Here is a 23,260-nt window from a genome sequence, read left to right as displayed (position 1 = left end):
AATTTTACACTTTAATCTGTAAATTTTACACTTTAATCTGTAAAACTCACACTTTAATGTGTAAAATTCACACTTTAATCTGTAAAATTCACATTTAAAAGTGTAAAATTCATATTTTAATCTGTAAAATTCACACTTCAATCTGTAAATTTTACACTTTAATCTGTAAATTTTGCACTTTAATGTGTAAAATTCACACTTTAATCTGTAACATTCACACTTTAAAGTGTAAAATTCACACTTTAAAGTGTAAAATTCACACTTTAATCTGTAAATTTTACACTTTAATCTGTAAATTTTGCACTATAATGTGTAAAATTCACACTTTAATCTGTAAAATTCACACTTTAAAGTGTAAAATTCACACTTTAAAGTGTGAAATTTACACTTTAATCTGTAAAATTCACAATTTAATCTGTAAATTTTACACTTTAATCTGTAAATTTTACACTTTAATCTGTAAAATTCACACTTTAAAGTGTAAAATTCACACTTTAAAGTGTAAAATTTACACTTTAATCTGTAAAATTCACAATTTAATCTGTAAATTTTACACTTTAATCTGTAAATTTTACACTTTAATCTGTAAAATTCACACTTTAAAGTGTAAAATTCACACTTTAAAGTGTAAAATTCACACTTTAATCTGTAAAATTCACACTTTAATCTGTAAATTTTACACTTTAATCTGTAAATTTTTCACATTAAACTGTAAAATTCACACTTTAAAGTGTAAATTTCACACTTTAATCTGTAAATTTTACACATATATCTGTAAAAATCACACATTAATCTTTAGAATACTATGTCAACACCACATGGCTGTTTTAATTAGATGTCCGACATTTCTTTGATCTTGCTTTGATAATAAACATTGCAATCGAGAAATGAGTTCTCATTAACAGTATTCAATTTTTTTTCAAAAACTGAAACAGTTATAATTAAATTCTCTTAGACAAAATGTATCAATGTCACATGGCCAAAAAATGTTCAACGCTAAGGGCTTTTTATAATGCAAGCCGTTTCCCTCGTCTCTTTCAATCAGATTAAAATTTTCACAAAAACTGAAAAAAGTGATAATTTTATGGACTAAAAACTAGTGATCACCTCTAATTTATCTGATGGCCAGTCGGCCACCACATAATCATATGGTGGCCGCAATATAAAATGTAGAATTATCTGTAATGATGTTTTGGGGTTTCGGCTTTTTGTTCACTTTTATGCAAATACACAGTCTTCAAGCCTGCTAAATGTATACAAGACTTTTACTAGTAAAGCATCAATTTTATTCATTTGTATACAGAACAATTTTATTTAAAGCTGCTTGGTCCGATTTTATATAAAATTTTATGCACGCTTTTAAACGATGGCTATGCTTAGTATATGTATAATAATAGACATTGCAGTAGTTTTAGCCGTCCAATACATATGGGATAAAAGTGTGAAAATACGTACAAAATTTGCTAACAAAACAAACGACATTAAAAGGTACCGCGTTATTTCGCCTCATGTTAAATTTCACCCCTGACGACGAGACGGATATGGTTGTATTACGACTTTGACATCGCTTTAAATAAAGGTCGAAATGATCAGACAAATTACAAATAAACATGTGTACGTTTTGTTCGTTAATATTTCCAAAGTCTGCTATCTTTTCCATCGATGCATAGCATGCGGGTTGAATAATCCAATCATTCGGGGGACGAAACCAAGCGGTTTCCTTTTGAAAACATTCCCGTGATGCATTTTGGTTTGTTTTTTCGTTTGCCCAAAGAGAAATTATTTTTATTTACTTTGAATATTTCTAACTTTGAAAGGAGACTGATTTTGCTGGTGTAAATAGGAGAAAGCCCATAACTTTCTAAGATAAATGATTTGTATGGAAAAAAATTTGATAATGTAATTACAACAAAATTGGAGCAAGCAGCTTTAATCAAGTGTTTGTAGTACGTACACAACTCAAAGTACTGAACGTACTTATTCTAAATCGAGGTTTAGACAGAATGATACATAATTTTTATTCTTTGAATGATCAGTAATTCAACACTATTTGTTATTTTTATTGTAAAATCATCATTAAAATGTGTGGAAAAAAGCCGAGGCATAAAACCACTTATATCTATTTGAAAAATCCATGGTTTTTTTTTTTTAGATAATCACTGTGTAATGATGTCACTGTATTTAAGACAAAGATTGAAATATTTACTAATTAAAATATTTCAGTCCATAATGCTTCGATCAAACCATCGGAAATAATAAATACTCTCCAATTTATGTGTATATATGTTAAGTGTGAATTTTACACTTTAAAGTGTGAATTTTACAGATTAAAGTGTAAAATTTACAGATTAAAGTGTTAATATTACAGATTAAAGTGTAAATTTTACAGATTAAAGTGTAAAATTTACAGATTACAGTGTAAAACTTACAGATTAAAGTGTGAAATTTACAGATTGAAGTGTGAATTTTACACTTTAAAGTGTGAATTTTACACTTTAAAGTGTGAATTTTACAGATTAAAGTGTAAATTTTACAGATTAAAGTGTGAATTTTACACTTTAAAGTGTGAATTTTACAGATTTAAGTGTAAATTTTACAGATTAAAGTGTAAATTTTACACATTAAAGTGTGAATTTTACACTTAAATGTGTGAATTTTACACTTTAAAGTGTAAATTTTACAGATTAAAGTGTGAATTTTACAGATTAAAGTGTAAAATTTACAGATTAAAGTGTAAAATTTACACTTTAAAGTGTAGAAAATAAAAAAATGTGAAGTGTATATGTGGCACTAATACACTTCCGTATACTACAGATGGTTTGGCTTTAGTCGTCACATTTTAAGGACGACTTTCATTCAATGTATATTTTACATCAATAAACCATTTGTTTAGCGTCAATATGCTTCAATTGTGCACGGATTAATATTTGCAAAATGAAGTTTCCAAGTCTATCAAGTTTTCACAAATGGTTAATTTATATGTATGGTTTTGATTATAAGCAAAATTAATACAGTTCCGTAAAATTGAGGTTCCGGCCGAATTTTTATACAACTTATATTTTCACACAATTAAAAGTCGTGAAAATAAGCTGGATGAATAAGAATGAATAAGAATAGAAGCTTCTATTCATTTTAATTTCATAAATTGGGAACAATGAAATACTTTTTTTTTTAATTTGATAAAACTTACAAGTTTATCAATATACCATTTATTGCACCGTCGACTTTCTTTGGTCTACTAGAATTTTCTTGTTTGAAATGGTTAATTGATTTATAGGTATTCGTTATGTCTCATAAGGGGTTAATTGCTAGTAAATAAATAGCCGAGCGTTTGATCTCTGCGTTTTCCTTCGAATCAGCAACTTTTGACTTTAAAGATGAAAAATACCTCATGAGCCAGTACATGTGAAACAGTAAAATAAGCAGATAAACTGACTACCAGATTATGAAATTTAGCCACATTTTTTTTTCTACATGTACATTGTATTTGCCGTTTCTTCTTCGCCTGCACAGCGGTGTTGCAAAAGTCAAGTTTCATTCAAATAATATAAAAAAAAATCCGGGGACTTTTTAGATGATCAATATGGTAGTTGGTGTTTTTCTGCATGTTTTCATCTGGCAAATATTTTGATTTTATGCGTTTTCACTGAAATTCATTTTTAAAAATGTTTAGTTAACTAGTTATTAGGAAAAAAGAATAAATTTCACATTTACATTTCCCCATGTCTTTGTCTGTGATAACAATACGAATCAAATTTGTAACGCATATAAATATCAAAACATTTCATCAGTGACGCAAATGACGTACTTTTGGGGTGCAAGCGGGGTTTTCATAATATGAAAAAGAAATAATATAAAAATATCAATAAATTAATATTCGATTAATCGTACAGTTGCTGAAAATTATATAAGTAATAAAGAATTGTTTTGAATATTTTGAGGTGAATATCACGGTCGAGGTGTAACCCCTCTATCATAGAGCCATCGTTGGAGCTTTATTGGATTTGATCACGCTTGACCAATAATGATCATCCCTTTATACTCAAAGGATAATTCTTTACTTTTTGAATAAATTACGTTTTATCCAATTTATTCGTTAATCAAAGGCATTTGCTCTCTCTTGATATACCACTTCCTATAGAATACCCCAGTGCAGCCAGAATGAAGTAAGCATTAATATTTTAAAGATGAAATTAAAATTTACATAATTTAACATCATATATATATATATATATATATATATATATATATATATATATATATATATATATATATATATATATATATATATATATATATATATATATAAATTTATGTTGGGAAAGAATGTTTTCCTGCTTTAAATGGAATTTGTTATTAATATTTCTAAAGAAATTTGCTAAAACAAGCAACGAATTACTTTTTCAACCGATATTAAAAACAATGCCCAGTAACCTTTTGCAGCTTAGTTTTACTGATATGATTGAATCAAAATTCTCATGTAACTTAGTCTCATAGCTACTTACAAATAAGAGTCGTGAAAATAAGTTGAATGGATTAAAAATCTTTTATTTGACACATAAATTATCGAGTTAATTTCTAGAAATCGTCACGTATAAGTGAACGTATTTCACACAATGCACAAAGTGATATACGTCACTTAACCATTATTCACTTCCAACAGATTTCACTGTTTCCGGAGGTGAAATCATCAAGTAACGATTTCTATGAACAATTTCCCGAAATTACATCAAGTCATTTATCAAAGATTTTTCATCTGATGTTATAGTAGTCAAATAGTACAAAAATGATAAGTCAACCATGATCTTCATCGGTATAATGCGATAGATTTTACGGTTAACCGAGTTCTTTGTAGTCTATACCATTGGTATTTCGTTACTCATGTTATCCACGGCAGAGTGAGGCAATAATGAAGAAATCACCATTGTGAGATTGAGTGGATTAACATCCGGTGAGAAACGAACGACCGGTTTACCCTGCTGGTTGATGACAAATTGCTCAAAGTTCCATCTGACGTCACTCACGCGGAGGGGTTTGTAATGTAGATCGTCCTGGAACTCATCCGCTGTTGGGCCACAATATTTCTGCAAGAAGGATTGATACATGTTTGCTATTAATATTAATTTATTTCCACCCTCAACTGGTGGAATAAAACTTTTAATTGTTCTTTGTTTTGAGAACAATTTTATTGTCAATTTGAAGTTTTCACTTAAATTCAGATGCTATATTACGGTCCGTAAATTTGGGTTGTCGTCTACGAGATGATGAACTTCTGAAATGAAATATCTCAAGTATGTTTGTAACTTTTTATGACTTGCATTTAACATGTCATTGACTCACCTTCAAATAAGTAAAAAGAGGGTGTTCATCTTCTCCATTGACACCAACTTTGGCAAACATCGGAAAATTCGGCACGTAGCCATTTCCAGGGCGCACATACTTGATGGTATTCAAGATTTCTGTCGCTGTATCGCCTGGTTCTTGCTAAATCAGACAACAGAAGCACATTTATCATTAAAAAAAAAACGTTAACTTAAAATAAATTTCAGCATTCTTAATCACAGGGCACAATTTCGTGCATGCTAAACCGCATGTGTATACAAATTTACTGAAAATTTAGAAACATTATTAAAAACCAACGTACCAAGTTGAACTGATTGCAAGGAAATCCCAAGACCTCGAACTGTTTCCCTGCAAACTTCTGTTTCAGTGCATTGTATCCGAAGTAGTGCATGGGGGTTAGACCTCAGAAGGAGGCCAAGTTGGTGATGACCAACACCTTGCCCCGGTATTCGGAAAGGGAAACGTTCTTCGTCTGGTAAATGTCCGGAGCCGTGAAACTGTACACGGATTCGGAAGAAGATGGAGGCTGATTGCACTTCACTTCCGTACCCGAGACCCGACAGATCACGCCCAGAAACGCCAAAAAGGCGAGGGAGCAACGGGCCCCCGCCATTAGTGAATCAAGGTTAAGAAATAGCGCTCTATCTTGTTATACCCTAATTTATACTGTCATCTATCTTTCCGGCAATCATGGGACAAGTTGTAGGTGTCACGGGGCGGTTTTATCAGGAGATTATTAATAGTACAATAAAGTAGGGTGCATAAGCATTGTCTATTTCCATGTAAATAATGTTTACATTGAAAAAAAAATAAGCAAAAAAAAAAATTACATATGCAGATGGAATTTTGAATGAGTTCAAATACAAAAAAAATTCACTTTGATTTTAAATGCTGGTGCAAGATAAATAAAAAGAAACATTGAACATTCCCTTCCCCCTTACACACACTCGGACACTGATAGCGACCGTTACTCTCACGGTTCGACTGAAAAGTCTTCATCTACGGGAGTCAATATTTTATCGTATAATTTTTTTTAAAAAATACAAATAAGATCAGAATAAAGATTGTACAACCTACAAGTACGAGTTCTTTTCCTTAAAATGTTTAAAAAAATTATTTATTTATCACTCGACTATCATTGAAAAATTAATTCACAAAGAACATGCACAATCATAACGTATTCTTTAGTCAGAGAATACAGTATAATATTAACATCTCAATCTTCTAGTTTCATAAATTAACGAGTAAATTTGTAAAAATATGATTCATCTGAAACATTTTAAACTTTTAAGGACGTAATTGTTTACTCAGGGTTTGAGTTCTCGAATCCGGATTGTTAAAAAGTTTACTGTCATGAGTAAATTTTGTTCTAAACACAAAAAGTTTTCATGAAATGAATTATTATTGACATAACATTTGATATATTTACTATATTGTGGAATTAGGCTCAAACAAAGTTTGACTTTTAGCAAAACAGAGGAAATTCGGACTAAATTTTTCATATTTTGTTTTCCACTAAAATATTTTTGGTAGTACAATAATATTAAAAGTTAAGATTTAAGTTGTTAGTCAACTTAATTTTGCATATTTTGTGTTGGTTTTATCTCGCTTTTTCGTTTAGATAATCGTATGGCACACTCTAAAGAATTATTGAAAATGCTTAAAAATGATAAAAGACACCATATCTCAAAATTTTGATCATTGACCTCATATAAATTTTATGCCAGCAGAGAAAAGTCAAAATACTTAGTTTAATACCATAAATGTTTAAGCATTATCATTATTCAATTTTTTGTTATATTGAATCGAAAATGGGTAGGGATTTGAACACTGATAGAGGAAATTCGGACTTGAATATCTATAAAAATAGTGAATGAAAACCTAATGCTTTGTATCGATTTAATGTCATTGACATTCATAAACTGTATTTCATTTGTCAAAAAGTTAAGCAATTTGTATTATTTTCACAATTAAGAAAATCTCAATCATAGTGTAAAATTTTTAGGGATTTTTCTTAAATTTTCAAAAAATATTTAATGGCCATTAACTAAAAAAGTAGGTCATTGACCTACTTTTTTGAAAGTGAAGAATAACACTACCATGTAAGGTCTAAAACACATAATAGTTGGTTTTTCATTATCATCAGTGGAATTTTTTTCATTCTGAGTAAACGTCATCCTTAACGTGATATCTTAACTTGGCAGGTAAAATTGATTGACAGCTAGGTTGCCAATTGATTGATTAAATGAAGTTAACGTCTTCGTTCTAGAATTCTAAAACTCATTGGACAGACTTGTATTACAAACCGGTGACAATAAATAACTATATGGACTATCAAAAGGATTTGGACACGATTTAAGATCAAAAATTTTATATTTATTTTTTATGTATAAAATGGTTTAATGGTGCATTTTAAATGATTGACCAAAATATTGAATGTTAAAAACAAGATACAAGTGAGATGCAGAGGTAAGAATTGGTTGTTATGTAAACAAAGCTCGAGCCTTATAATTGTTTACAAAATATGTAATGTAGAGATTTACCATTTCTTAGACAAAATGACATATAAAATCAATTTAAACTAACTCAATATCTTCATAAATACTAGTAACAACAAAAGAAAGATACATTTGATTGAAACTTACACCAATACAACATATGTAAAAAATGACAATATTCGAGCTTTGTTTACAAAACAAAGAATTATGAACTCTGTATCTTGCTTTTAACTTGATATTTGACTTTCAAATTTTGACATAGCATTAAAAACTTCTGTATAAACATTGAAAATGGAAAAATCAAAATTTGAAAATTTTAAGTCAAATCGTGTCCATGTAGCTATTTAGTTTTAATAATAGTCGATACAGCAGTTTTTAGTACTTTCATTAGTTTAAAAAGACTTTCCAACTTCCAAAGTAATTAACGTCTGTATATTTTTTTCCTTATTCCCTTTCATAAATATTAATTTCTTTTCCTGGTAGTTCTAATGTAAAGGAAATGTTTCATATTCATCGAGTTTAAACTTTAAAACGTTACGCGAGATATAACAAAAAATAGCTATATATCGTCGGCTTTTATTACTCAAGTCTAAGATAAGATTATATTCTGTTGCAACTTTGATTTTCAACAGAAAAAAGTGTTCATAATTCTTTTGTATAGATTTAGAAGGATAACATGTTTGTAACTTTATTGAAAAAATAATTAAATGCAAGAAATATACATTTATTATACAGAACATGATTAAGTGCTCAGCAGAGTGAATTGAATCTCACGAGAAGATTCGAAAACAAGTTATGCCATTTATATTAATTTGTTTCCTTTCCTTATTAATAATTACTCTTTTGAAATATAAGTAAATGTATAATTTATATCATATATGACTTTGTTATATTATACTAGTATTTTATTGCACGACTTAATTAATCTTTATAAAACGGAGATTGTGTTAAGAATTATATATATAGAGCAGTATAAGAATTAATATATTAAGTTTGATTTTTAGAAATACGCTTAAACAATCAATTACATAACAAGAGGGCATAGTCAACTTTAGTTTGTCATATACTTAATTAACTTATACATGGAATGTTTAATTAAACTGATAATGGGTCAAAGAAAAAAAGTATGCCTCGTCATATTTTGAACAAGATACAAGTAATGAAGGTCATACTTGTGTTAATCATATCATGAAAAACTCTATAAAATCATCATCATTTAGTTTTGCACTAACTGTTTTTGAAGTCTAGTAAATCAACTTCCTTATTAATACTGCGTTTGTTTTTTCTTCTTTAAAACTAACTAAGGGACATGTGCAACTGAACTGAATAAGTGACTTCCATTTAACATTTTGGTAAGCGAAATTCACGCACTTAAGTAATGTTCTTGTGTATATTTGACCGACCATTAATCGATTAGCAATGATGAATACAGCTTTTATTTTGGGACACCCAACTTACCTAATAAAAATAAATTAGGCCAAAACGTTTCTGTACATTATCCCCCCCCCCCCCCTTCGTGCTCTTTCTCTGAATCAAGCTTTGTTCTCTCTGAATGTGCTTATTGAAAAGGTTTTCAAAAGATGTTTTCCGGGAGTTATATTGGAATTCTTTGGGAGGCTATGCGTGGAATCCTTGAAAACATCCCAAGATACACAAAAGAGACAAACAACAAACAGACCCTTGTCATTAATGTGACTGATGAACGAGCCAAAGAGACCCGGATAATCGGTATATTATTCACAATGAAGAAGATTTTAAAAAATACTTATTGGACAGAGATGACGCAAACGGTGTGAAAACTCGATATTGAAAATCATTACACGTTTCACCAAAACCAGCGAAACAACTGAAGGTACAAAGGCTAATTTGTTTAATATGTTTGAATGGCCCGCAACCCTTATTGGAATAAATGACGATTTTACAATCAATAAAATACCTGGAGGGGTCTTACTGCAATCGGAGGAGACGACTTCTAAGCGCTTGGGACTATTAAACAGACAATACCCGGATCAATAGACACACAACTCGACTGTAAACCACGCTTGGCATCATCAAAGTTTTCCGGAATTGATTCCTGATTCAATCTGAAGACTCTAAAAGCATCTCGGGACACCATCGAATTCTTATTTGTTTCAATAGTCTACAATTGATTTCCCAGGAATCCCATATCCCATATATTTTCTTTGATTGGAAATCTTGTGTCCGGTTTAGCGTAGAATTTATAAGTACATGTATAGTTGTTAAAGATTTTTTTTTATTTCTTTTAAGATTTTCCAAAGCTTGAAAGCAATATGATTGTGACGATCTTATAATTTTTTTTGAGTTATTTGAGTGAAAATATACCAGTTTTGGATCTATATTCAGTCTCCTTAGAAATAAACGCTCAATATCCATCAATGTTGAAATAACCTAAAAAAAAACTCAGTCTAGAATTAATCCCAATGTAAATGCATGTTGTTGAATATTTTGCCTTTACAGTGTAAACAGAGTCTATATTTGATGCATATATTGATCGCTATTGTCTGCCAGTGCTGTCTCTAAAGATCGAAAAGAAACTCGATTTTCGTCGAAAAAAATGATAATTTCTATTGTTAATGATGCATATTATGTTTTTGTCGTATTAATTTTGTTGAGTAGGGAGGGGAGGTGTACGCACGACATTTACACCGGGAGCTTATAAATCTCGGCAAAATTAACTCAAAACTTCGGAAGTTAATTTCGCCAGGATGTAGAATGAAATACAAATGTATCAATTTTCAATGATTTTGAACCATTATATGAAAAGTTATAGACATTTTACGTACATTATGGTATACTACAAATCGGCAAGAAAATAGTTTGAGCAACTCTATCTATTTATACATTTTTTTGCACATAGTTACAGAAAACAACAACAATAAGAAGATTCATGAAAAGACTTGTATTAAAACCAAAGACGTGTATGTTCTGACTTACTTTTTTATGCTTACTAGTGGCATTGTCTGATCGAATGTCTGGTACAAACCTGGGTTTTGTGCAGTTGCTTCACTGCTACCTGGCAACTGATGAGTGAAGAGTTGTTCCTCAATTATTTCTGTGTGTAGATGTATCAACGAAGTTCTTTGCTGTCATCTTTACTGCAAAAAGATCTCCCCACCCACACTCAGACGGCAGTCAGAGGGTATAACAGGATTTCTTCTGCTCTCTTCTCATTTAGGTGTTACTCGATCCTTTTCTTTCATTCCTTGAATCAACTGCAACAGTATCATGAGTAGCGTAAGGGGTTTCTTGTACATGTACATACAAGGTACTATATGGGATTGCGCAGATACTTTGTGTTGGTCCTCACTGACTTTTTTCCTCGTTCTTTCTTCTTCCTACAACGTAAGTAATGGTTTACCCATGGCAATCAATCCATTGCAATTCATTGAAATATCCCTTTCAGATGTCTACATGGACTTTTATTAAGTGTTTTTCTATCTCATGTGTTGTGTATCATCGTACCAAATCGCTCTCATTTGAGAAGTTCAGTAATATATGTGTCTTCGGCGAAATTATTCCCTTTCTTAGCCATTTGTGTCTTTCATTTGCTCTACATGCCATTTCCGCAGTCCTTAAACTGTTGACGTCGTCCTACAAATTATCTGCATCTCTCCAATATCTTTTTCCCTATTGTACCTTAAAACTATGTCACGTTCTTTCCTCTATTGCCATAAGATTGCTTTTAGTTGATGTTGCTTCTCTTTTCCTTCTGTACTGAACCTCAAACTGCCAACAGAAAAGGGTGGGTGATGTATGTTTCTGTTCCAAACTGTTTGTGGTGAAAGAGTAAAGTGCCAGCGTTATCAGCGTTTCTTTTCAATGTGTGACTAAGCTTTGTCGTCCTTGTAAGGTCAGTTTATTTACTTTTTAATCTGGTTTCTCAGCCGGCAGGTTGTCATGGCTCCATAAAATGCCACCATCTGAGTCCAAGGCAAGTGTTTCCCAGTGCTATGGTATGACTTCTAACTAGGTTCTGACAGTGTCTTACAAGCTCTGCGTTGTTTGCTACAATCGGCTCACATATGCATAATGGACACATCTAAATCAGGCCAAGTAAATTCACAGGGCTCTATTGGTTTAACAGAAAGAAATGCCTTAACTTTTTGATTGACAGTTTTGAGCCAGTCACAAAGAAAATCTAATCATTCCACCCTTCACAATACATTTCATGATTATATAAAATACACAATGATACATTCTTATTAAGGCATTATTTTCCGTATTCAAGGTTTAAACTATGTAACTAAGTATGTGTAGGAATTCTTACTCATTATTTTCCCTATTCAAGATTTATATTGTTTAACTAAATACAAATAGGAAAGATTCAGCGAGCAGTGCTTATATACATGTACTTATTTGAAGCCAAGCTACGCTCAACATGCAAAGATGTATAAGTAATGGACTTCCGGTCCATTTGTTGCTGATATATTGTTGGCATAATTATGATCTTTATTTTCTTGTAGAATCTCATTAAAACATGGCATGGGTGTAAAAGATAAAAACATTATTAGCACTGGCGTCGGAAGCACATTGAAAGGGGGGGGGCTAGACTAATCCTCAGAAATATTGAGAAAAAAATAATTCCCAAAATCATGGAATTCCTAATCCGTGGGGGGGGGGGGGGGGAATACCTATAGTTCAAAAAAAAAAATACTTACCCAATATTTTTTTTTCCAAAATCATCAAATTCCTAATCCGTGGGGGGGGGGGGGGGGGGGGGGGGGAGCTAGTTTGCTCCTGAATCCAACTTTTCAAGGTAAATTTTCGAACAATAATCTTTCCTGCGAGAAGTGGGGGGGGGGGGGCTGAACCCTCTATCATGCTATGTTTCCAATGGTTAGGTATAACTTTGCAAAAAAAGTGGGGGGGGGGGGGGGCTAAGCCCCCCCTAGCCCCCCCCCGGTTCCGACGCCTATGATTAGTATTGGAATATTGGAATACGCATGACTGGTGTGTGTGTGTGTGTGTGTGTGTGTGTGTGTGTGTGTGTATATATAAATGTTTGTTCTCAGACAATATTCAGTTTTGAAAGTGAAAATATTAGTCAATTTTCTTTTAGAATCTAGCTTGTGGAAAAACTCAAGAGCACAAAAAACCTGTTTTACAAAATTTAAATAAAATGTATGATGTATTTCATATAACCTATAAGAGCAATTCAACGGTCATCCACCCTTGTCCTTTCCTCGTCCCTCATTTAAGTCCAAGTGCCGATAAGTATGAAATTGTTTAGTTTTACCTTTTTTTTATAAATCACAATTAGATGGTTTTTTGGTTTTTTTTTTTAAATAAAATCATGCCATTAGAGTATGCAAATAACGACTGTAGTCCTAGTTAGATAAGCAGTGAAGTGCCTAGATGTCTAGTGTCAAGGGGGACGGCTATATAAAATAAAAAGACAGATACTAGTAAACTAGTAACAGTCCTGCATGGGAATGAGATATGTACTTTAAACGTGTGTATAATTTTAGGGGGGGGGGGTCAGGAGTGTTTATAAATCCAAAACGTACAAAAATGACAAAATGCATTTACACCAAGTGAATTCGAAAATTACATCATGGTGTGTGGCTAAACTGCTACATAAAAAATATATAATCTCTCCAAATTATGTCCAGCCTGGACAAATAACCAAAACACAAATTAAAGCTGAACAGACTTATACATAGGCACCCACCCACGATTCTATGATTCCAATAATACCAGCTAATAGGTATTATATATTTACATCTACCAAGTATTATTCCCTCTATTTCTTAGGAAATTTATAGTAAATTCATAGCTCTATAGAAACAGCCAGACTGAAATCTACACGCCGTGTTTATCGATTAGTCGAAATCTACAACTACCCAAGAAAAATCACGGACTGCACGAAATTAATATAAATCCTGATGATGTCAGACTCAGTCTCACAGGAGACGATATGTCTGTTTCTTTTAGCTCACGTACCTATGTACATTAACAGTAATTTACTGATTTTTTTACTTACTTTACGATCAATTTATTAATTAATTAAAAGAAAGATGTTAATATAAACAATCAATTGCTATCTTTGGCGATTCCTTCGGGTTATGAAGGTAGCGATCATTGCAGAAAATATTAACATAACCCGCGTTTTTCTGCAATGTCGCTACCTTCATATTTCGAATGAATAACGTAGCATTTTATAGTTTAAATAAACCCTTCATATTCGTAATACCCTTGTTGAACACCTGGAAACCATAGCAAACGTGTAGTCTTCCTTACAGTATTTTTGAATCTGCGCTTTATTTCCTTTTTTGAAGTGCAGTTATTCTTTGTTCGTAATACATTGACCTGTATTTGATGTCACTTTTTTCTGGCATGAAATATGCACGTAAATTTGATAATTTCATTGCCACTTAGTAATATGGTGATGTAGAAAAACGTTCATACCAGTGGGATCTACATATATACAGAGAAATACTTCAATATGTTAAAAAGTCAGCTTAAATAGGGGCTGTAAGCATAGGGAATAGGAAAGAGACGTGGAGAGAGAGAGAAACATGGTGGACAACGTCTTATAAATCATGCTCAGCTTTAAATATTCAGTACTGATAATTTAAGACCGGTTATTAAAAAGACATCAAAAATAATACATACATATATAAGCTGACTTCTTATTGAAAAATGTTTAAAACATCTATTTCAAAAGATGAACACAGTCAGGTCACATTGTCAAATAATGAACATTCTGATAAATCGTCAATGATGATTTTGTCACTGGATATTGTTCTGTGTTTTTCAATGGAAGTCCCAGCAGAGTGCTTCACTTTCACTTTTTCATGCTTTTTTCTTTTGTGTTTAGTCACATTCGAATTATTTACTGCCAAGTTGCTATCACAAACATCAGCACTATTTAATGTCTCTAACGTTGATGTGACATTTGCAAAAAATCTGCAATCCAAAAAAAAAGAATTAAAAAATACAGAGGAAACTCTATTCATTCCTTTTTGTAAAGAAAATTACATATGCTTACTTTTCATTTCACAAATATTTTTATCTTGCTACCAGTATATAAAAATCAATGTATGTGTATTTATATTCTTATCACAAAACTTACCTGTCAATTCGTAGAATATTTTCCTGCATCTTTTTATTCGCAATTTGAACAAGTTTTTCAATGTACTGAAATAAAGTATACACAAATATTAAAGAATGGGCAGTTTGGATTTAGAAAATTTATGCAATAGGTTAACAAATGTCATTTTTACATTTTTAGTAAAGTATACACAAATATTAAAGAATGGGCAGTTTGGATTTAGAAAATTTATGCAATAGGTTTTTACATTTTTACCTTATATGTTACCAGGAGTTCTCCATCCAGTGATAAAGGGACCTCCAAACCATGGGTACTTCTTACAGCCTGGAAAGATATATGTATATGTATCAAGTGACTGTTATAATTACCAGGTACACAGGCCAATTCACAGTGTAAATTACTTAAACATTTTTACCCCACATCACCAAATCTTTGTGTAAAGCTTAACAGTCAGAATTAATTAATCAATATCAATATCAGCATGCTGGTTGTGAATTGAATTTGGTTGGAACAGGGGTTGGAACTCTAATTCTCTCAACTTTTCAAAATTCAAGCTGATACAGAAAACTGGTGAATTTTATAAATACATTTCAGAAAAGAGAATTCTTGATTATTGTTCTTTGCTGATCAACATTACAAGAGCTTAACTACCTGTATACTAATAATTACCACAATTATCTTTCCTTTATTTCCAAAACTGATGCCAGAATTTCGAAATCCTGATGCCACAGCACAACTTAGCTGCAATTTAAAAAGTGAAATGATATATAATGCAACTCAAGATAAATTTTAAATGGACAAATTCTGTTTCTGTTGCCTACACTTACCATAGACTGGGCACTACTTAGAGACTTGCACTGAACATGTAAAACAAAGGGCTCAAACTTGAATACCGAATCTCCATTCAAGAACTGAAGTCCTGCAATCTGGAAATGGAATAAACAAAATTGTGTTGAAAATTGCAAAATATCAAATTATTATAATTGAATTACTGCTACCGATAATTATTTTTATAAATCAAGGATTATCTTTGAATATAGATACATATACATTTATTAAAAAGATAAAATTGGTAGTGACTGCTTTAATGGAAATAAATTGATGGGTAATAGCTTCTGCAGGCAAAACATATCCATTCACTAGTATTCTTTAATTTCACAATATTTCCTTTATTATAACATCATCCCTACAAATTACATGTAAAGACAATAAATATACTTTCTCTTCAACAATAGATACTCACAGCTGCATCGTACTCTGCTTCGTCATGTGTTGTATACAACCATTTGCAACCTTTCTTCTTCACAGATGTGTCACCTCCTTTTTTCTAAAATAAGTTACAGGGATAATAAATTAAAAAGGCAGAAAAATATACACTGTAACTTTTTATAAAAATGAAATGTGACGAATAAATATATATATCAACATGATTTGATATTGCCTCGGAGAAATAGCTAGGACTACAGACTAGGAATCAAATACAGCCACTTGAACTACAGTGCCTCCCAAAACAAATCTCCTTCAAAATATGCTTATAGATTTCACTGTAAGAAGCTCAATATACAGTGTTACTGTTTAATTTCTTAAGGTCACAATTAACCCCTTCACGGTAACTGCGGGTACTGCTCTTTTGCAGGGCAAAATGACAGTTTGGTGAAATATGACGTAACGTCAATTGTTTCATTTACGTCATTTAATTATCTAACTACTGAAATTTCGGCAAAGTATATCATTTTGCCCTGCAAGATAGCAGTACCGCAGTTATCGTGAAGGGGTCTATAAGGTGGTATGGGACACCTGTCAATATTAATGTGGATAAAAGATAGTTTATATAATCACAAGACTTTTACCCATTTAATATTTTTAAATATTACAATATTTGACAAAAAAATATGTTTTAAAATTTTTTCGAAATATCCCTAGCTGCAATAATGTAGACCTTTCCAAATTTTTGTATATTCGATGTTTACCTGAGTAAGAAAAAAAAATGGGAGACGGCTACGTTCTTGACACAATTAACATGATTAAGATTTGTTATTCAACATTTTCCATTGTGTTGTAATGCTATAGCCCATAAGGTGTGTTGCATGGGGTGTACATGTAGCTCTTGTAATTATATTTAGATAGTGCAACCGCACTTCCGAGTTTTCGTATTGAGATAAACCTAGGGTTTAAGGGGAGTGGAGTGCCAGTGGACTGAAAACCCTTGGCTACCACTGATGATTTCATCAGAAGTTGCAACATATTTTATCATAGTGAAACGATCATATGACTATTTTTTATTTCTTTTAGATAATAAAAATCATTTCATTGCATTGATCAGTCACAGGGGCTTGTCACGCACTTTTTGTCTTCTTACTATGTGACCACCCCTATACTATAAAATATACATTCATAGTAAAGGGGTGGCCACATTGTTATTAAGAAGACAAAAAGTTCGTGAGGGAATCAGCTGTGCATACATTGTACATGTACATACTTACACTGTCATCAAAAATGATTATTCTACCAGAACAGGAGCTCGTGGTGAAGAAATCAGTCGATGTGTTTAAAAGAGCGACTAGAGCATGTATCTTTTCATCAATTGAACCCTTCCTGCTCAAATCTACCCCACTCAATGCTCTCTCCTTGTCACGATCGAAATTGTTCATGTTCTTCTATCAATGTCAATACACTGTTTTAAAATCCAATATTAAATATAATGAACTAAAGAGTTTTACTGATCAAATATAAAATGCAGATCGGATTAAGGACTATTAAATCCGGGAAAATATGTCAGTGCAATGGATTCTGAATCTCCAAATATCTACGGTTTGTAAATAATCATATCAACATAATCATCAACGTTAAGTATATTTTTAAAAAAATTGTAAGCTGTTGACTTTCATCTGGTTTTGACAAAACTTGCATGTTTTCTGGTGTCGTGCTGGGTTTTTTTTTGTCAGTTCATTGAGATCTTCATCAGGAAGCCAGTCCATGAAATTTTTATGAATTACAAATAGGTTTATTATATAACCTTTGGTGTGGATTTGTATTCGCCATGCAAAGAGGAAGAGAAATCAGTGGGTAAAAGTTAACGGCGAGACAATGATTATTTGTATGTATTTTTTATGCATGCGTGTTTTGACATAAGGTTTGGTTCAATGTCTAGAGATAGCTGTAGTTACTACATTGTAGTATGTCATGCCCCCCCCCCAAAAAAAAAATAAATTCTTTTAACTTGAGTATATGAAGATGATTCATACCTAAATTTTTCTTTATTTTGGTATACACTTAAATTTTCTATTTTATTTCAACTTTTCCCATATTAATATGCAAGTTGTACATCTTTCTGTTCCTGGCCAACAATACTAAGTCTTGTTGATATAACAATTAATTACATAAAGCGCAAATGACTTGGATGATTTAGAAATGATCAAACGGTTGTTGTCTCTCTAAAGAAGGCAACGTTTAATAACTTAAATTTTGCAAATCTTGATTTTCCCTTTTACAACTGGTTAAATTTTCTTTTTGTAATCGTTCTTACCATATATCCACTCATCATTCTTAATGCAAGTAGATGCATAGGAATTTAGAGGTTGCGATCATTTCAGAATAAAATACATTTATACATGTACATGCAGTGGGGTAAAGCTTTCATTGAAGCACGGAAGCACGTGCTTCCACATTGTTTTGTAAAAAAAAAAATTAAAGGCAAATAAAAAAATTACGTACTTAAAATATTATAAATTGAACAGAAATAAATCAATATAAATAAAATTGGTAAAAATTTTGAATAATTTCAAAACGCAGTTAGTTGAGTGTAATGTGACGATTGAAAACTCATGACAGGTCAACCATGCTTTCTACGAGACTTTCAAGTCTCTCGTTACTACATGCGTACAAACAGTGGTCTATAGACACAAAGTCATTGACTCTTTTGCGTTAAAGAAAACACGAAGACTGGGCTTCCTCTTTGATAAAGATAATTAAAGTTATACAATAAATTTTGTCATGTACAAATGTTTTTTTTATTTTTTTATTTTTTTATTTGTTTCGTGAAATGAATAAAAAGATATTTATTGGCATTAGTCTAAAGAAATTAACAATGCTAAATTACATATACGCTGCATAATTTTTAAAGAAAAATATCGCATGAAAAGCTTTAATTTTGCACAAAAATATATTTACAATTGAAGAAATGTATATTGGAGAAATTAAAAAAACCTATTGATATTAATTGTGAAAAATACGTCAGCTTCTACCCTGGACCATTGGGGGCCTCAGGGCGGCCCCCAAAACCCCTGCCCTGCTGTGACACAGTGCTTCCATATTATTCTACCCTATGCTACGCCATTGACATATTGTTACACATGTTGGCATCCGTAACAGTTTATACCCATAAGAAACACTACAATGTATTAGGTTTGTTTCTGACTGCCTACAGAATTATGTCCGGATGTTAAAGTTCATCGAAGGTGAGGTGGACCTTTGTATATACGGGGGTGCATTTTAAAAAAAAAAGTCTTCTTCTTAAAGTAATTTAGCATAAATCATCCTTATGGAAAGGAAAATATATAATTATGTTCAAAATTTCAGCTACAACGTCGAACTAATCCGACATGTAAATGTCTACAATGACATTGCATGGTGATAATCTAGCCGCTCTCGAAGTTCGACAGTGCTAGTCATGCAACAATTTCAGCCAGGTGGTTTAGAGTATGCTAGATGAGTTAAATATTTTGTACTTTCCGTTTGTTATAGAAACGTCTCTAGACTAGACTTCTGAAGTATTCCCGAGCAACATTCATATGCTGTTTGGTATGTGTATTTGAGGGAGTAAATCTGCTAATATATATACACATATTTATAAATCAATTTTTCTTTTTAACTCTGCCTGCGTTTATGATGAATCATATACATTGTATATTAATTTCTCTCTATTTTGGTAAACCCTTAAATCAATGGGAACACGTAATGGCTCTCTGATGTAATGAAGTGATTGTCTATACCCCCAGTTCGTTCTGTCTGTCCCGATCATCTGCAGATTTACTGCCTCAAATACTGGTACCTACACGTATAGCCTCAGCTCCCTGGGTTTCTTATCTAATTGTTATTTTTTTAAAAACCTTTATTCAATTCGTTTCTTTAAATATCTATCTGTTCACTATCAACTTTCAGACATATCTTTAATTCAATCCTTATTTTTTTTTTACATGTACATAGAGAAAAGTACAATTTACTCTTCATTATGCAAATTCGTTTCTATGTTCATAAAAATTACACTATTTTGAGATGCATGTACGTCTAAAATTCTTACATTCTTTACTTCTTTTAACTGACGAAAGGATTAAAGAGAAGGTTACTGAACACACACATAGAGAGAGAGAGAGAGAGAGAGAGAGAGAGAGAAAGAGAGAGAGAGAGAGAGAGAGAGAGAGAGAGTTGGCATTTGATACTTTTGAATACAATAAATTGAAAATTTAAATGCACCCGTTCAATAACGAACGCTCTTATAAGACAATATATGCAATTCAGCCACGAAGGAAACGCTAGTTAAATGTCATTTAATTAATATAATCCAGACTGGTTTGTTCAGTGTCGGTAACCCGTTGCAGTCTACTGGGCTATTGGAAACACAATGATCAAACTTGTGTGATTTAGTTTAATCCATAACAAGATATATACACTTATAAAACGTACAATGGATAAAAGCATCGCGTAATACATACACATGTTACTTCTAATGTATATAATCTACAAGACTTAGTCCATTTTTTTTCACTTATACAGAGCTAGTATACACAACTGAAGAGATCAAAGCCACGTAGCATTGTAGCCATTGTAGGTACTGGGAGTCATTAACTGTAATACTGAAATGCATTGTTACCAGTTCTGTTTAACCACTTTTTTTGGAACACATGATTTCAAATTGCTAGAAGTAACGCGTGTTATGAGTTTCAAAAGAGTTTATACTTCATGTCGAACCGTTATATCGAAACCTGAAGTGGTTCTTCTTTGGCACTGTCGGTTTGGGGGACTAGTTGGTCACCAGAGGGTGCGGACTGCACCTCCTTCCGGTCATGCAACGTTTTAGTTGTTCCCGTCAACATCTCGTGGAATGTCAGCGTCTTCTCGGGAAACGTCACGTGTCTGTTGACACTTGACGCTTTTTTCATGCCGTCTGCTTCTTGCGAATCGCCAAGAACATGACCAGCTACGGAGGTGCTTTTGAAGCTATAGGAAAACATAGTATTACTTCGGTCTTCTCGGTCAAAAAGTGTCCTTCTAGTATGCAGAATTCTCGGATTTACCGAGTTTGTAAAATTACGACGAGAGTGGCGACTTGTTACATCGGAAGTTGCGCGTGATATACCCTTACTCTTGGTTGACACTAAACTAGTTGCTGAATTCTGCTCCGGGCGATCTTTGTCGATTTCGCGATCTTTTCCAACAATGAATTTCTGTTGTTCTTCGGTTAAAGTCGGCTTGGGGAAATATCTTCCTGGAACTTGCTTGCTCTGTTGCAGTGCGGGGCGGAGTACCAAGGATCCTTTTTTGTCCTTATCTCTAGTTAAGGTCGTCCTTCCGTCGGAAAATACTGTGATGTTCACTGGGGTGCATGACGCGTTGAAGGTTGAATCCCTGGTTTCTGGCCTTGGGGTTGGCCCCATGTTCTTCGTGTAAGAGTCCACAAGCTTCGGAGGACCTTTGATTTTAACCAATATCGACAACGGAAGAAGCCGCTTCTCCTTGGTATTACCCTTCCGGAATTCACTGTTCTGTGGTCGTTTTTGTAAAATATCCCAATTCCTTGGAGTCCGCAGTGGTATACACGTAGTCAGATCTAAAACAGAGGTCATTTTTTTTTTACCACGAAAGTTTCTTGTTAAATATAAAAATCCATTGGCTCAAAGCCGTACATTTTCGTTGACTTTAAAAACTGTGAAACGAGGTGTAAGAATTTAACAAAACTGAATTCTTGGGCGAGGATTGTCTAGAAATTCTCGCTGTTTCCATGCTGTTTTTGGCTGCTCTGCGCCAAGACGATTCGTTTGTGTATGGCCCTCTAATCCTAATCCCCTGACCTCAAAAACTGGTGCAATGAAATTCAACAGACGAAAATCACTAACAATTAATCCTGTCGGAATAAAGAACAACTCTTACAATTCGAACAATACAGCGAGTTAAATAAGAAATATCGATAGGCGAGAAGAGATACTAAGGTTGGAACAGAACACTTTCATTAATATATCCAAAACGTCTAACCGGCTCTCCAAAACACATATATCACTATCCAAAGATACTAAACCCTGACCAAAAAAATAGCTTTGAATTGAATTTATTCTTTAAATTTTTATTTCTAGTATTATGTCTACTCTTATTATTGGAGATTTAAATTTACTTATTGAAAGCGTGTCGCAATTGTTGCGCGCCACTATTATCAAAAACAGAAAAAACCCATTCACTCTTTCATATCATTAATGGTATTTCGAGGTTTGTCAATATTGTTCCAAGAGAGAAAAAGAATGAAATGAGCTTGCTTTTTTCTCCTTTTGTTTCCTTGCCTAGTTATTATGGCGGACGTGTGGCTGTTGGACGTGCATCTACTAAAATTTTGGCAACACATATATGTAAATCGTGCATGCATACAAATATATGTAAAGGCTATGAATCATTTTGGTATTGAAATTAATATACATTTTTAGCTATAGTGACAGTGTCTCTGAAACAACTTTCATATAGATCTTTATATTTATGTTACGTTATATCTGTTCATAATTGAGATTAGTCGAGATCGGGAATGTATTTTTCTTGTTGCTTTTAATAAATATATATAAACATATAAGTATGTAAGGCCATTTTGATTGAGTTTGGGAGAGGGTCCAACTGACCGTTATTAAGATTGAACGCTGATCTTTGAACAACGGTATCATACAGCAATGATTTTCAGACTCATAGAGAGAGAGAGAGAGAGAGAGAGAGAGAGAGAGAGAGAGAGAGAGAGAGAGGGGGGGGGGGCTTTTTTGTGAGGAAATGACAACAATTCTTTTTAAACATACCCCTTTCTCTTCTCCTATTCTCAACCATTGCTGCTTCTTGTGGTGTCGGTGGGGGGGGGGGGCATCCAATGTCCATGCGTTTAACACGTATTTGACTTGTTCTGGAAACACTGTCAATATTCATCAAATCTCTAAAGAATTTATCGTATTGTTTATTGCAGCAGCTGACAAGTTCTTCTTAGGATGTAATTTACTAATTATCACTGATTTATTCGCTCGACGAATTACATGTAGACCTAGATATATGAACATAATTACTAAAGACCTTGAAAAAATAATTATTTTGGTAAACAAGTTTATTT

The 23,260-nt window shown here is 32.6% G+C and overlaps 3 protein-coding genes across 4 annotated transcripts; all 3 read right to left on the bottom strand.

The window, feature by feature from the left end:
- Window positions 1-4,527: 4,527 nt before the first annotated feature.
- Window positions 4,528-5,999, bottom strand: LOC128166468 (glutathione peroxidase-like). The gene is made up of 3 exons (XM_052831649.1): window positions 5,645-5,999; window positions 5,341-5,484; window positions 4,528-5,084 (listed from the first exon to the last, which is right to left on the bottom strand). The coding sequence occupies exons 1-3, from the start codon at window positions 5,954-5,956 to the stop codon at window positions 4,857-4,859; spliced, it is 684 nt and encodes a 227-aa protein (XP_052687609.1). The 5' UTR covers window positions 5,957-5,999; the 3' UTR covers window positions 4,528-4,856.
- An 8,099-nt stretch (window positions 6,000-14,098) lies between these two features.
- Window positions 14,099-17,582, bottom strand: LOC128166781 (tRNA wybutosine-synthesizing protein 3 homolog). Of its 2 annotated transcripts, XR_008241176.1 has the most exons (8): window positions 17,400-17,582; window positions 16,160-16,243; window positions 15,744-15,842; window positions 15,586-15,657; window positions 15,172-15,240; window positions 14,938-15,002; window positions 14,478-14,771; window positions 14,099-14,279 (listed from the first exon to the last, which is right to left on the bottom strand). XR_008241176.1 is itself a non-coding variant. In XM_052832156.1 (7 exons), exons 1-7 carry the CDS (start codon window positions 17,565-17,567, stop codon window positions 14,540-14,542), a joined length of 789 nt encoding a protein of 262 aa, XP_052688116.1. In that variant the 5' UTR covers window positions 17,568-17,582; the 3' UTR covers window positions 14,466-14,539. The 2 variants fall into 2 exon arrangements, 1 of the variants encoding a protein (XP_052688116.1); XM_052832156.1 differs by lacking the exon at window positions 14,099-14,279 and having other exon boundaries at window positions 14,466-14,771.
- A 2,965-nt stretch (window positions 17,583-20,547) lies between these two features.
- Window positions 20,548-22,232, bottom strand: LOC128166422 (uncharacterized). Its single transcript, XM_052831577.1, has one exon. The coding sequence runs from the start codon at window positions 21,756-21,758 to the stop codon at window positions 20,886-20,888; it is 873 nt and encodes a 290-aa protein (XP_052687537.1). The 5' UTR covers window positions 21,759-22,232; the 3' UTR covers window positions 20,548-20,885.
- Between the last annotated feature and the right edge of the window lie 1,028 nt (window positions 22,233-23,260).

The sequence above is a fragment of the Crassostrea angulata genome, chromosome 10 (assembly GCF_025612915.1).
Source record: "Crassostrea angulata isolate pt1a10 chromosome 10, ASM2561291v2, whole genome shotgun sequence".
Classification (NCBI taxonomy): Eukaryota; Metazoa; Mollusca; class Bivalvia; order Ostreida; family Ostreidae; genus Magallana; species Magallana angulata.
The sequence above is the reverse complement of the archived record's forward strand: the minus strand, read 5'-3'. Positions and strand labels throughout refer to the sequence as shown.